At 58.1% G+C, this 13,777-nt stretch overlaps 1 protein-coding gene across 2 annotated transcripts in view; it reads left to right on the top strand.

Moving 5' to 3' along the window:
- PLXND1 (plexin D1) overlaps window positions 767-13,777 on the top strand; it is a 49,968-nt gene continuing 36,957 nt past the window's right edge. Inside the window, exon 1 of one of the 2 annotated variants that reach the window (XM_021069364.1) lies at window positions 767-2,136. In XM_021069364.1, the coding sequence (XP_020925023.1) occupies window positions 823-2,136 (1,314 nt within the window). In that variant the 5' untranslated portion in view covers window positions 767-822. The remainder of the gene's footprint in view (window positions 2,137-13,777) is intronic. The other variant, XM_021069365.1, reaches the window with a different exon arrangement.

Below are 13,777 nucleotides of genomic sequence, written 5' to 3'. Positions count from 1 at the left end.
GTAGAGGGATGGAGAGAAAGAGAGGGAGGGAGACAGAGACTGGCCGAGGGGACCGGGGTAGGGGAGGTGGGAGGAGAACCAGGCACAGAAAAACGGAGAGAAGGGAGAGAGGATACAGGGGAGAAAGTGGGGGTGGGGGCGACGTAACACGGAGAGCGAAAGACAAGCAGAGACTGAGACAAGGAGCGACAACACGCAAGGAGTCGGGGGGGTGGGGGTGGAGGGGGAGCACAGAGACAGGGAGACACTGAGAGACAGACATCGAGAAGGGAAGAGAGACAGAGACGGCAGAAAAAAGGAAGGAAAAAATAAAACAAGCCCGAGAGACAGGCCAAACAGCCAAGAGGGAGAAGGAACTAAAGCAACCAGCGACGGAGGCGGAGGCAGCACCGGGAAGGGAGCCCTGGGCCGCGGTCGCCGCGCGGGAAGGTCCTGGAGGGCACGGGGCGGCGGGACACACCGACAGCCGAGCGGGGGCCCGGCAGCCGGAGGGCAGGGTGGCAGCCGGGGGCTGAGGCCCGGGACGCCAGGGGAGGTGGGCCCCGGGCGGGAGGGGGCCCAGGAGGCGGGGCGCGGCCGGGCGGGGCGCGGCGGGGGCGGGGCGCGAGGGCGTGTCCGCAGCGGAGCCGCCCCCGTCCCGCCCCCGGGTTGCGCTGAGCTGCTGAGCCCGGCCGGGGCGCCGGGGCCGGGGGCGGCTGGCGCGGGCAGGAAGCGCCTCGCGGCCCGGGCCCGCCCCCCGCCTCCTGCCGCCTCCGGACTCCCGGCTCCCGGCCGCGCCGCGCCCCATGCACTCGCCGCGCCGCGCAGCCCGCGCACGCCCGGATGGCTCGTCGCGCCGCGGGCGGCGCACCCCTTAGCGCCCGGGCCGCCGCGGCCAGCCCCCTGCCGCGGCGCCCGCCATTCCCGGCCCCGTCGTGTCCGCTTCTGCTTCTGCTGTTCCTGGGGGCGGCGCGGATCGACGCTCTGGAGATCCAGCGCCGGTTCCCCTCGCCCACGCCCACCAACAACTTCGCCCTGGACGGCGCGGCGGGGACGGTGTACCTGGCGGCCGTCAACCGCCTCTACCAGCTGTCGGGCGCTAACCTGAGCCTGGAGGCCGAGGCGGCCGTGGGCCCAGTGGCGGACAGCCCGTTGTGTCACGCCCCGCAGCTGCCTCAGGCCTCGTGCGAGCACCCGCGGCGCCTCACTGACAACTACAACAAAATCCTGCAGCTGGACCCGGGCCAGGGCCTGGTGGTCGTGTGCGGTTCCATCTACCAGGGCTTCTGCCAGCTGCGGCGGCGGGGCAACATCTCGGCGGTGGCGGTGCACTTCCCGCCCGCCGCGCCGCCCGCCCAGCCCGTCACGGTGTTCCCCAGCATGCTGAACGTGGCGGCCAACCACCCAAACGCGTCCACCGTGGGGCTGGTCCTGCCGCCGGCCGCCGGCACCGGGGGCAGTCGCCTGCTCGTGGGCGCCACGTACACGGGCTACGGCAGCGCCTTCTTCCCGCGCAACTCCAGCCTGGAGGACCACCGCTTCGAGAACACGCCCGAAATCTCCATCCGCTCCCTGGATGCGCGCGGCGACCTAGCCAAGCTCTTCACTTTCGACCTCAATCCCTCCGACGACAACATTCTCAAGATCAAGCAGAGCGCCAAGGAGCAGCACAAGCTGGGCTTCGTGCGCGCCTTCCTGCATCCTCCGGACCCGCAGCCGGGAGCCCAGACCTACGCGTATCTGGCGCTCAACAGCGAGGCGCGCGCGGGCGACAAGGAGAGCCAGGCGCGGAGCCTGCTGGCGCGCATCTGCCTGCCCCGCGGCGCCGGCGGCGACGCCAAGAAGCTCACTGAGTCCTACATCCAGCTAGGCTTGCAGTGCGCGGGCGGCGCGGGCCGCGGCGATCTCTACAGCCGCCTGGTATCGGTCTTTCCCGCGCGAGAGAGGCTCTTTGCGGTCTTCGAGCGGCCGCAGGGAGCCCTGGCGGCCCGTACAGCTCCTGCGGCGCTCTGTGCCTTCCGCTTCGCCGACGTGCAAGCCGCAATCCGCGCCGCACGCAACGCCTGCTTCGTGGACCCCGCACCCGACGTGGTGGCGGTGCTCGACAGCGTGGTGCAGGGCACCGGGCCAGCCTGTGAGCGCAAGCTCAACATCCAGGTACGCCCGGGCCGCCGGGGTGCGAGGGTGCGAGGGACCATCGAGGGAGAGCGTACAGTAACTGGGCAAGTTGTGTAACTGGGCAAGGTGTGACCGTGATGCAACCCAGATATGCGTGTACGGGGACCCGAGTGTGTACTCTGGGCCACAAATGCATTTGCGGGGACCCAGGTATACTCGACAGGATATAGGCGGGGATGCAGGTGTTAGCCGAAGTGGTGGGGGGACTTAGTGTGAATATGGCTCAGGTGTGAGCATGGGGCACTTAAGTTGCCTGCTGAATTACAGGTACGCATATCTAGGTGTGTGGGAGTGGTCTTGGTCTCCAGGTGGGCGCTGGAGAGAGAGCCAACTGTGCGCAGCCCGCTGGTGGTCACAGGTGTTTCAGGGCTGAAGCTGAAGGCACAGCAAGTGAGTGCAGTGTCTGATCAAATATGTGTTCTGGGCCAGCTCTGTGAGCCCATCAGGGCTGCCTTTGGGAGTTGGCAGATGTGTGCACGGGTGTGGCAGGTGTGCAGGGAGGCAGGCAGGTGTGGAGCATGGCCCTGCAGTTGCAAGGTACGTGCAGCAGGGACACTGGTGCAACAGGGTGGGCCTAGGTGCACAGTGGGATATGTGGCAAGGGACACAGGCATTTGGGAACCAATAGGCACTCTTCAGGGGGCCACTGGTTGGCAAAGAGGTGTGTTCCTGAGGCCAACTTTTATTCACTCATTCAACACAATTTACTGAGTGTTACACTTGCACCAGGCATGGGGGCTAGTGGGGAAGGCAGGAGCAGTTGTGGGATACATACCCCATGGCCTAACTCTAGGTTTTTAACAGTAACATGAAGATATACTTTGTTCTCATCCCCATTTTACAGATAAAAAAACTGAGGCACAGAGTTTAAGGAACTTGTTCAAGATCACACAGCTAGGAAGCAGCAGAGGCAGGATTTGAATCTGGGCTGTCTGGCCCCAGCATCTGTGTTCTTAATGCTGCCCAGCCCTTGCTGCCTCACAGCTCAGGGTGTGTGTTAGAGGAGTCCCAGTGGCTGGGTCAAAAGGTGCTGGCCTCGGGAGAGTGGAGAGAGGTGAGCAGACTGCATGCAGCACCGGAGTGCGGGAGGGGACAGGGAGGACCAGTGGTAGGACCACAGCAGCTGGGGCTTGGGCTGGGCTGGGCAGTGACTAGTGAGCCAGGTTGGGGGATTGATGTCTCTTGGGGGGACATGACACAGGGGCCCAGTACAAGGGGGAACTTTGTGTGGTTCCACTCAAGGAAGCCCATCAAGGAGGGGTCACTTCTTCAGGGGGTCCTGGGAGGTGTCCCTGTGCCTTTTCCGCACTGAGTCTGTGAGGAGACCTGGCCACTCCCGGGGGAAGCCTTAACTTCTCAAAACGCAGAACTCAGCCTTCTCCTCCTTGGGGCCAGGCCCCCTGTAGCCCTGCCCCATCCCTTCTCCGTGATCCTCAGGCCCTGGCAAGCTCATGAGGTTAATTATTCCCCTGTGGGTGTGCCCAACACTGGGGCTTTGAGAAAACGCAGATTCCTTTGCTTGCAGCTGGGTCCCCATGCTGCCCACCGCCCGGCTGGCCGGCTGCCCTGATGGTAAAGGTCACAGTGGGTGAGCAGGCAGACGGGCCCAGGAGCCTCTGCCAACCGCAGGGGCCGGCCTGGTTGGGGTGGCCCCCAGCACTGTGGTTAGGACATCACAGCCTGAGGGCACAGGCTTTGTTTCTGGGGTCTGAGAGCCTGGGGAGGTGAGTGGGGCTCAGTCCCTGCTCCCAGAGGGAAAAGCCTGTGGGAAGGGCCGTCCTGGCCCTTTCCAGGCTGCCTATCCCTCCAGGCTGCGGTGTGGGATTCCTCAGGCCCCACAGCCCCCCCACTCCCCCTCTGGCAGGAACCAGCCTGGTTCCCACGGTCCCTCGTCCTCAGCCTGGCCTGGTACAGTGACTCATTCTGCTGAAGCGGGCTGGGGCCTCCCTTTCCTTAGGGGGCAGGGCCTCTCCAGGGACAGCCCTAGGGACAGAATAGCCAAGGGCCTCCTCCCCACCCCAAGGTGGAGTAGGTTCCTGGCCCTCCTTGACCTCTTTGCCTTGTCCTCCTCACCCCACTCCCCTTCCCCATGCACAGGCCAGTGCTCCTGGCCAGTGTCTTCCAGATGTGTCCAAGGCCCCAGGATCTCAGCCTCTAGCCTTGGACGGGGATGGGAGGGGGGTAGTTATACTTGCTCCAGGTTCCCCAGTTATAGGCTAAGAACTTGGACTTTGTACCCTGGGTTAAATCCTACTCCTTCACTTCCCAGCTGTGTGACCCTGACAAGTGACTTAACCTCTCTGAGCCTCAGTTTCCTTATCTGTAAAGTGGGGGCAATAAAATCTCTAAGGATTAATAAGGACTCGCTGAGTTAACTAATGTAAAGCACTTCATACCTGGCCATAGTGAGCACCTGGTGGTTGTCTGCTATTCTCGTTATTAGCCAAGGTCTGGGCCTGGTCCTGGACAGCAAACCTTGACCTGTTTTGGCTTGTTCTACAACAGTAAAGAGCCCATCTCTAGTGCCAGATGGATGCCTCAATCAACATTTCCTAAGCCCCTCCTGTGTACCTAGCCCTCTGCTGTGCGTTGGGGACCTGTGGTCACTCCCTTGCTTTCTGCTGTCATGGACCATGCAGGGGACAGATGTGTAGCAAGGCACTTATGGCCCAGAAGGATGAGTGCTATGATGGGGGACCTGGGCAGAGGGAGCCTAGAGAGAGATGGCTAGGCCTCAGGAGGACGTGATATCCAAGCAGAGGTATATGGATGGGCAGGAGTTAACGGCGGGAGGCCGGCCGGAGGAGAGAGGGGAACAGCAGAGGGAACAGCCTGTGCAAAGGCCTGGAGGTGGGAAACAGCAAAGAAGGTGGTCAGTGTGGCTGGGGGAGGCGGGCGGGCCTGCCGTATTGCAGAAATGGGACTCTGTCCTGGGGACCCGGGGAGCCATGAAGGGTTTTAGCTAGAGGGTCTGAGCTGGATGAGCGCCTCAGTTTCCTTCTTTGTAGAATGAGGATGAGAAAAGTACTGACCTCATAGGACCGTTTTGGTGTTAGATGAGATACCACCGGTGCAGCACCCAAGTAGCGTGCCTGGGCCACGTGTTTGCAGGTGCTGTCACTATCTTTAATGTAACTACTTTAGAACGTCCCCAGGTGGCTGGTGGGAAGGAAAGATGAGAAGTAGGGAGCGTAGGTGGAGGCTGGTGTCATCTTCCAGGCAATAGTCACTCCTTCATTTGCAGATACATCTTGAGCACCTACTGTGTGTCAGGCTCTGTGGCGGGTGCTGGGCACAGCCAAGGGGGCAACCAGGACTTGTTCTTGGTTGGGGGGAGGTATGGGTCTGGTCTGAGGACATGGAGGGAAGTGGGGCGTTCAGGGCAGATTCGGATGCCCGGATGTAGCCCCAAAGGTGGGGGCAGACAAGATGGAGGAGAAGGGGGCTGCCCAGTCCGGCCTGGCCTTGGGATGGAAGTGGGGTAGGGGATGCAACAGGGGTGCCTCTGGGGGAGAGGGTGAGTTTGGTCGGGGTTGGGGTGGGTATCAAGGGCTGGAGTCCCGTCCCGCCCAGCCCTGTCTGCAGCACCAGATAGTCTCGGTGCCTTTCTGTCACTTTTCCAGGGACACCTGCCCCCTGAGCAGGGTGGCTCAGCCCCCTGGAAACCCAGCCTCCTGCTCTTGCTCTTGGGGTCTTGGGACCTCAGCTCCAGATCCCCTGGGCTGGTGGTCTTGGACATTCCAGCTCCTTGCCTGTCAGGCTTTGTCCTCTGCTCTCCACTTTTAAGATAACGGAGAGGGAGGAAGTCTTGTCCCCCAGGCTTCAGCAGGCCCCAACTTTGTCCCTGGTTGTTTGGGACATTACATGTAGCCCTTTTGTTAATTCACGTATGAGGTGAAAGTGAGTTGAGAAGTTGGTGTGTGCTTTCAATGAGGGAAACTGAGGCCCAGCGCCACCCAGCAAGGAGGCCAGGGAGGGCTGAGTGTCCCTGAGTCTTTCCTGTCAACTCTTGAATGACCATAATATTTGCATTTTTTAATCAAAAAGAAAACCAACAGGGAAATGTCAATGCTGCATTTTCAAGGTGTCTTTTTATAGTAAAGGTGGAAAAAAAAAACCCTCAGGCAGTTTTAAACTGGCATGCAGTGGGTGGGTGCCCGTCGTCAAGAAGGCGTTTTCTGAACCAATTTAAGGGCTGAAATGCTGGGTGGAGGTGGAGGGAGATAAGCTTCCAAGATGGGCTTTCCATGGAGTTGGGCTGGGGGCTGGGAGTGAGCTCCCTGTGACCAGGGTTATAAGTAAAGACACTTGGTGGAACTTGGCAGAGTAGGTTCCAGGGGATTACTTTCTAGCCTAGAGAGACAGACAGGTCTTGGGCCAGGAGACGCCTAACCCGCCTCTTTACACTGGGAGCATGAGGGTAAAGCAGATGATGAGTCTTTGTCTGCTGCCCATGAGCTGTGTGACTTAGGATGAGTCAGTTACCGTCTCTGTGCCTCGTGCTTTCTCATTGTAAAATGGGACAGTGTCTCTCTCCGAGGATGTGGGCAGATTGAAATCTCACCTGAAGTGCCCAGGAAATGGCAGGTGGAGGTATTAGTACCAGGAGAAGAGAAGTACCTCTGAGAAAAGTGTGCTCAGTGTGTGGAATAGCCAATGGGGCAGGCAGCGCTCAGAGGAGGGAGGGGGTGGGGAGCAAACCAGCTCAAAGGTGAGCAGGTGTGGGAGAGACAGAGGGGTGACATGCAGGTGTATCTGGCAGGGGGTGCAGGCTGAGATGGAGAGTGGGCCTGGCCTCACTGCCATTGATGGTGTAGACACTGAGCATCTAGGGGGCCTGAGGGGTGTATGAAGCCTCTGTGGGGCTGGATAATAACCATTGCCCAGCTCCCAGTGCTGAGCCGGGGCATGATGTGGGCCCTTCCCAAGCCCTAATGCATTTGCTCACACAGCCCCCACCCCACTCTGTGAGGCAGGTAGTGCCCTTATCCCCAGTTCACAGATGGGGAAACTCAGGCCCAGGGTCTCACACACTGGTTAACAGGAGTAGGGGTCTGCAGACGGCTGTCTGGCTTTGGAGACTGCTGTGGGTGACCCCTGGTGTTAGCTGTGGGCTCTCAGCTGGGGGTTCTCAGTTACCCCCCATCCGCTGGAGATCTGGGTGGGGCCCTTTGTATAAAACCCCCTCTTTGATAGTACCTCCAAGCAGGCCCTGGATGGAAGCCTGGCGCTGCCACTGCAGTGACTCAGTTCCTCAGCAGGGTGAGGCTGGCTAGGGCCTCTGCAGAGGCCGGGCCATAAGTTGGGGCTAGGGCTGGTCAGGCCTCCTGAGGAAGTTGGGGAGCCACCTGGTGGCATTCGTCTCTGAAATGTGACAGTAAGCCCCCTGGCCCTTTGGGTGCACGAATGAGAGCTGTTTGAATGAGTTGACAAATCCTATTCAGCACCTGCCTCAGCCCTGGCCCGAGCTGCATGTCCAGTGCCTCCCTGGGTAGTGTTTGCCAGGAGGGTGGAGGATTGATGCAGCCCTGGCCATGCCCAGTTAAGCTGGCCACACCCAGACTTGCCAAGTGGTGGGCAGGTCAGTGCTGGACTCTGGTGCCAACTCCACGGATTCAGATCCTGGCTCTGCACCTTCCTCACTGTGGCCTCTGGCAAGCCGCTTCCTGTCTCTGGACCTCCGTGTTGCCATCTGTAAAATGGGCTCAGGACAGACAAGAATGGGGCTGCCTGGCATTTAGTGGAGGCTGTCTATGGGTTGGCATCAGGCCCTACAGAAACGTCTTCTAAGGAGTCTGATTTACTCACTATCAGGGCTATAGGTTTTCATGGAGAGAAAGGAAACAGGCCAGGTTCCGGGTTCTGGTTGCTAAAGAGAGGAGAGCAGACAGTGTGCACAGAAGAGGAGCGTGAGGGCCTGAGCCCCTGGGCCTGAGGAGTCCCTTCCCCTTTGTGGGCGTCAGCTTCCCAACCTGATTTGGGCTGTAGGGTGGCAAGAACGCCCTCACTCTGTCACCAGAACTGCTCCCATCACATCATTATTATTATTACTGTTGTTTCCTGGGAACTTATTCTATATTGGGCATTTGTGGAAGCAATTTATATATAGTGTGTATCTTTTAACTCAGAAATAGAATGGGGTGAGTGTTATCCCCAACCTATAGAAAGGGGAAGCAGAGGCCCAGAGAGGAGAAGTGACTTGCCTAGGGTCACACAACAGATAAAAGGTGAGCAGGTGTCTGGCTTCAGAGCCTGTGCTCATCACCTTTACTCCCTGGTTCCTCTGGAAACTCAGACTGAAGGGGCTTGAGCCACAGAGACCCTCAAGGTCACAGTGGGAAGGGGTGAATGGGTCCCTTTTGAAGGTAGAGAAACAGACCCAGGAATGTTCTTCCCTTGCTGGGGCTGCTGTGGGGAGAGTGAGAACTTTCCAGTGAGGCCTGCAGAGCTGCCGAGCCCCAGGGCCCAGCGTGGTCCCAGGCGAGGGCCAGGCCCCTGGGCGCACCACTCTGTTCTCCAGGACCACAGGGGCCTCCACCTTTACCCTCCAGAGCCCAGACCTCCCAGGCAGCATCTCCTGCTGGTCTCTGCTACTGGTAGAGGGTTCTCCGACTGTGGCAGGGAGGGGGCTCAGCTTTGTTACATGGCCACCCCTCAAAAAGGATGAATCTTCTAGGAGCCCCTAGACAGGCAGACACTGAGGGCAGAACATACACCGAAGCCAGAGCTGCACACTGACCAGCCTCGTCTGAGGAGTCAGAGAAGGCTTCCTGGAGGAAGGGGATGTTGGAGAAGGACTTTGACAGATGGGGCTGGGGGAGACCTTCTAGGCAGAGGACATAGCAGGGGCAGAGGCCCGGCGATGTGGTAGAATGTGGTTTGGGCAGCAGGCAGAGATGCACCAAGAGCATGTGAGGTCCGGGGTGCAGGCCAAGGATTTGGATACCTCCTGTGGGCTGCAGGGAGAGTGAGACCTAGTTGATCTGGTTCCAGAAGGGACCCTGTGGCTGCTGGCCTCGCCATTAGTCCTGCCCAGTGCTGGCGGTAGCAGGAGGCTCTCTCCCAGAGCTCCTGCTGGGCTGGACCAGGTGACTCCCAAGGGCCCCTCCTGCTCTGCCAACGGTGTGGGGATTGCCATGGAAACCAGCCAGTCCCTGTGTGGGGACAGGCCCAGAAAGTCTTCTGGTGCCAGCCATGTGGATTTGGATCTTGGCTACCCCCAGAGCTCAGCCGTTTTCTTCTTTCCAAAGTCTGTGCTGGGCCAGGGCCGAACTGACAGGCCGCCCGGAAGGGCCCGCTCCACCCACTCTCCCGCTGCTGTGCCACCACTGGGCCAGCAAGGCTCGCCCCGCCCAGTCCACCATCTCTCACCCTGAAACACGATAAATCACGCACTAGAGGAGTAAGGAAGCTCGCAGCTCCATTACGAGGCCCCACGAGGCCCCAGTGGGGCGTTAATCACGGAGCGCTTTCTGCTCTGATCGGTAAATAATGGGGGGGCCATGGGCAGAGGCCTTGCAGTGGAGGCCAGGCCCAGGAGAGGAGCAAAATGGGGATCGGCTGTCCTCTCCACCCATTGCGCCTCTCAGAGCTTGTCCATTGTCTGGGCCAAGGTGATGGAGCCCTCTAGAAGCAGCCAGCTCCTCCATGGGCTTCAGTTTCCCCAGCTTGCAATCCAGGGCCTTTCAGCTCCAAGTGGCCAGAATCCCACAGCTGTTGGCAGCGCCTGATGAGTAGTGGTGGAGAGACTGAGGGTTAGGAAGAGGGTTCTGGAGCCAGCCGGCCTAGCTTGGAGGCTCATGTCAAGCTATTCTGGCTGTGTGACTCTGGGCAAGTCACGTTACCTCTCTGTGCCTCAGTTTTGGTTGCTGTAAAGTAGCAGCCACTTAGGAGGGTATGGTGAGGGTTAAATGAAGTTACATAGGCAGAGATCTCTGCACAAAGTAAAGCATAGCTGCTCATTATTGTTGTGTTTATTGGTTCTACTGTGTTGTTATTATGAAGCTGTCCCTTCCCCGCTTGGGCTTGGTCTCTGAACTGGCACATGAGCAGCTGGAGAGAGAGCCCCATGTCACCTCCATGTCTCCGGCACATGGGACCTGGCCCAGAGATGCGTGCTAGGGCCCCCCGCAACCATAAGCAGTTGTAAGAGGACTCTAGGACCGAGGCCAGTACCCTCCGGGGGACTGACTGGGAGAAGGGTGTGAGTTGCAATCTCCAGGGCCCCTCAGCCCCAGGAGGGAGAAGGCCCAGTGTCCCCAGGAGAGGCGGCTTGCAGCTTTCAGCTCTCAGCTTCTCCTGGCCCGTGTCCCTTCAGGGCAAGAAGCTGGATCCAACTGTTCCCTGGGCCAGGAGGGGCTGGAGCTGCCTGTGCTGCCACCCCGCCCTGCCCCCGCAGGAACTGGGGGAGGGACTGACTGCCCGCCCCCGCCCTGGCCAGGAAGAGTCGCTGGCTGCCCATCCCACACTGCACTCCTCTGGGACCCGGGAGGGAGGGCTGGAAATGGGGCCAGGCTGGGCCAGGATGAGAAACAGCTTCGAGAAGGGGGAGCTGGGTGTCTGGGGGGCCGCGTCCAGCTAACAAAACAACGGCTGTTTGAGTCAGCGGTTGCAGGCGGCAGCCCCGGCTGGCCTGGCCCTGGCTCCCAGCACCCTGTCCGGTGAGGGCCACACTGCTGTCCAGGCTCAGGGGCTTGACTTGGGTAGAGGGTGGAGTGGCTAGTCCCCGAACCTCTGCCTGATGGCCCACAGGGCTGATTGGAAACATTTAGTGAACACCTGCAGTGCTCAATACTGAGCACTGCTCTGAGCTGCACTGTATGGTGGTGCAGTCATTGCCCCCAGTTGATAGGTGAGGAGACTGAGGCTCAGTGAGGATGGGGCAGGCTGCAGTGACTTTAGAGCCATGAGAAATGGCACATCTGCGGCTGTTAAATGGGAACAAGAGCATGTGTGCTCCGGGGCCTCTGAACTCAGCCTGGGGCTGTCCCTCCATGTGTGTTCAGCTTCACAGCATTGCCGGTGGTAGATAGATGTGCGTGGATAGGTGGACACATCGTGCTGGGAATGCCTGGCCTGCTGGTCCACATGGCCCTTTTAGATGGTGCCCCACTGGCCCAGACGACCTCAGCACCTGCTGCTGGGGGCTCCGCCTCCTGTAGAGAGGTGGGCAGGGAAACCAAAGCAGGCCTCCTCTGAAGCTTTGGAAGGGTGCATCCAGGCTGTTGTGTCCATTGCCATTTGTTGGTTTTACCCGCCTGATTCAGGCAGCCTGGAGCAGGTAGGGAATTACTGCGCTATGTGTCCTGAGGAAGACTCTGCCCCTCTCTGTGCCTTGGTTTCCCCAAGGCACTCCTCTTCCCTCTGGCTCAAAGCCAGGCCTCCTGACTTGTTCCCTGGCCTTGTCTGCTGTTCTCTCCCACCCTGTCCCTACCCCTGACCCTCAGGAAGTGAAGTCTTGGTCTCCAACAGGGAGGTGCTGGTATTTCCTTTCTTGGCAGCACACAGCTTCCTTCTTGGTGTGGGGGCTGTTGCCAGAGGACCCCATAGCCAAGTGCATCCTGCCTGCTTCCAAGGGCTGGCACCCAGTAGGCCCACAGCTCAGGACGGGTCAGCTCAGTGGAGCTGCAGCTGAGAGGGTACATAGGCTAAGGTGGGAAGGAGGAGTTAGGGTTCAGGAGTCATGGGTGTGGTTTCAAATCCAGACCTGACCTGTGACCTTGGGGACCTTGAGAACACTTCCCCCTTTCATCTCAGAGCTTCTGAAGTGGGGGAGGGGTTACTCACCTGGGCTCTGTGGGAAGAGCGTGCCAGTCAGACAGCCATTACTGCCCTGCTGGGCCCTGTTGGCTCCTGATGGATGGGGTGATTTCCTGGCGCCTCCTCACCTGTGCATGCTGAGGGAGAAGGAGCTGGCCAGGACAGGGGCTGAGGGGGAAGCCAAAGAGGGGCAGGCCAGATGGAGCAGGGCCTTGAGGGTCCAGGAGCAATGTTTGGCTTTATGTTGAGGGTACAAGAGAGCCATTGAAGGCTCTTGAGCTGTGGAAGGGACACAACCTGCTTTGCATTTTTTTCCTTCTTTCTTATTTTTTAATTATTTTTATTTTTATTTTTTTAAAGGGAGAGTTGCAACGTTTATTTCAGTTCCTCTCTCTCTTTTGTTTTGGTTTTTTTTTTTTGGCCACACTGGCAGCATATGGAAGTTGCTGTGTCAGGGATCAAACCTGTTCCACACAGCAACAACCAGAGCCATAGCAGTGAGAATGCAGGAGCCTTAACCTGCTAGGCCATCAGAGAACTCCCTCTTTCTTTTTAAAAAATAACTTTTACACTTTTGAATAAACTTATTTTATATTTTATTTTGTTTTATTTTATTTTATTTTTCACGCTGCATCCACGGCATATGGAAGTTCCCAGCCTGGGAATTGCATCTCAGATGTAGCTGTGAACACCCTAGCTGCAGCAATGATCCTTAATCCACTGCACTGGGCCGGGGAGTGAACCCGTGCTGCCTTAGAGATAGCACTGGATCCTTAACCCACTGCACCACAGCAGGAACTCCAGAATAATTTTAGATTTACAGGAAGGTTACAAAGATGGTACCGATAGTTTCTGCATACCCTTCCCTCAGTTGTCTCCATTGCTTAGGTCATACATTATGACAAATAATGACATATTTGTCAAAACTAAGAAACCGACTACTTTACTCTCTACTAAACTCCAGACTTTGCTCCCCCAATGTAATTTTTCTATTCCACCATCCCACGTTGCATTTAGTGCTTTGCTGTTTTAAAAGCTTCTTTTGGCTGCAGTGGGAGGGGCTCAGTCCAGCCCCCAGCCTGGTGCAGTGAGTGACAGGCCACCCTGCAGACTGCTTCTCAATACCCCAAAATGAATGTGCACTTTCAGCTCCTCACCAGTGAAACCTCACTTTCCCGGGATCAGGGTTTGATAACAACCAAAAACTTGATGCAGGAAAGCCCCTGCCTTCATGCTTCATTGCAAAACATGAAGCCCCAACAGCCGGTGTAGTCTACACCTGGGACAGAACCACAGGGTTTTTTAGCCTGCCTTTGGCTCCTCATCCCCCTCTGAGTGCTTCCTGTGGTGGAGCTGAGATTTGTTGGGGTCTGCGGGCAGGAGGCAGAGGCCTGAGAAGCCAGGCTCTTGAAGCTCTTGCTCCAGCTGGCTTCCTGGACAGAGAAAGTCAACACAATTACAGTTGGTAGTGAAATCAATATGTCAGAGTTTTAATGGGAGAGTGGGCAGAGCTGAGCTTTGGCCCCAGGAGGCAGCCAGCCAGAGAAGGAGAGGGTGTCCTGCCCCTAGAAAAGAGCTGAGACCAGATGCCGCCCATTGCTCATCCCATTTCAGAGAGGGATAAACTGAGGTTCTTAGAGGAGCCAGGTACTTCCTGGCCCCGAACACCTGCCTCTCCTATGTTACACAGTAGATATACATTTGACCCATACTTTTCCTTCTCTTCTTACCACACAGCACAGTGGTGCTGCTCTCAATATTTCTGCATGTAAAGGAAGAAGCTGAATACAGTCATTCACATTTTAGTCAAAATTAGCTTCATTTCTTTAGTAAACACTTGCCCCACAGTATAATCTCCACC

This window comes from Sus scrofa, chromosome 13 (genome assembly GCF_000003025.6).
Source record: "Sus scrofa isolate TJ Tabasco breed Duroc chromosome 13, Sscrofa11.1, whole genome shotgun sequence".
Lineage (NCBI taxonomy): Eukaryota > Metazoa > Chordata > Mammalia > Artiodactyla > Suidae > Sus > Sus scrofa.
The sequence above is the reverse complement of the archived record's forward strand: the minus strand, read 5'-3'. Positions and strand labels throughout refer to the sequence as shown.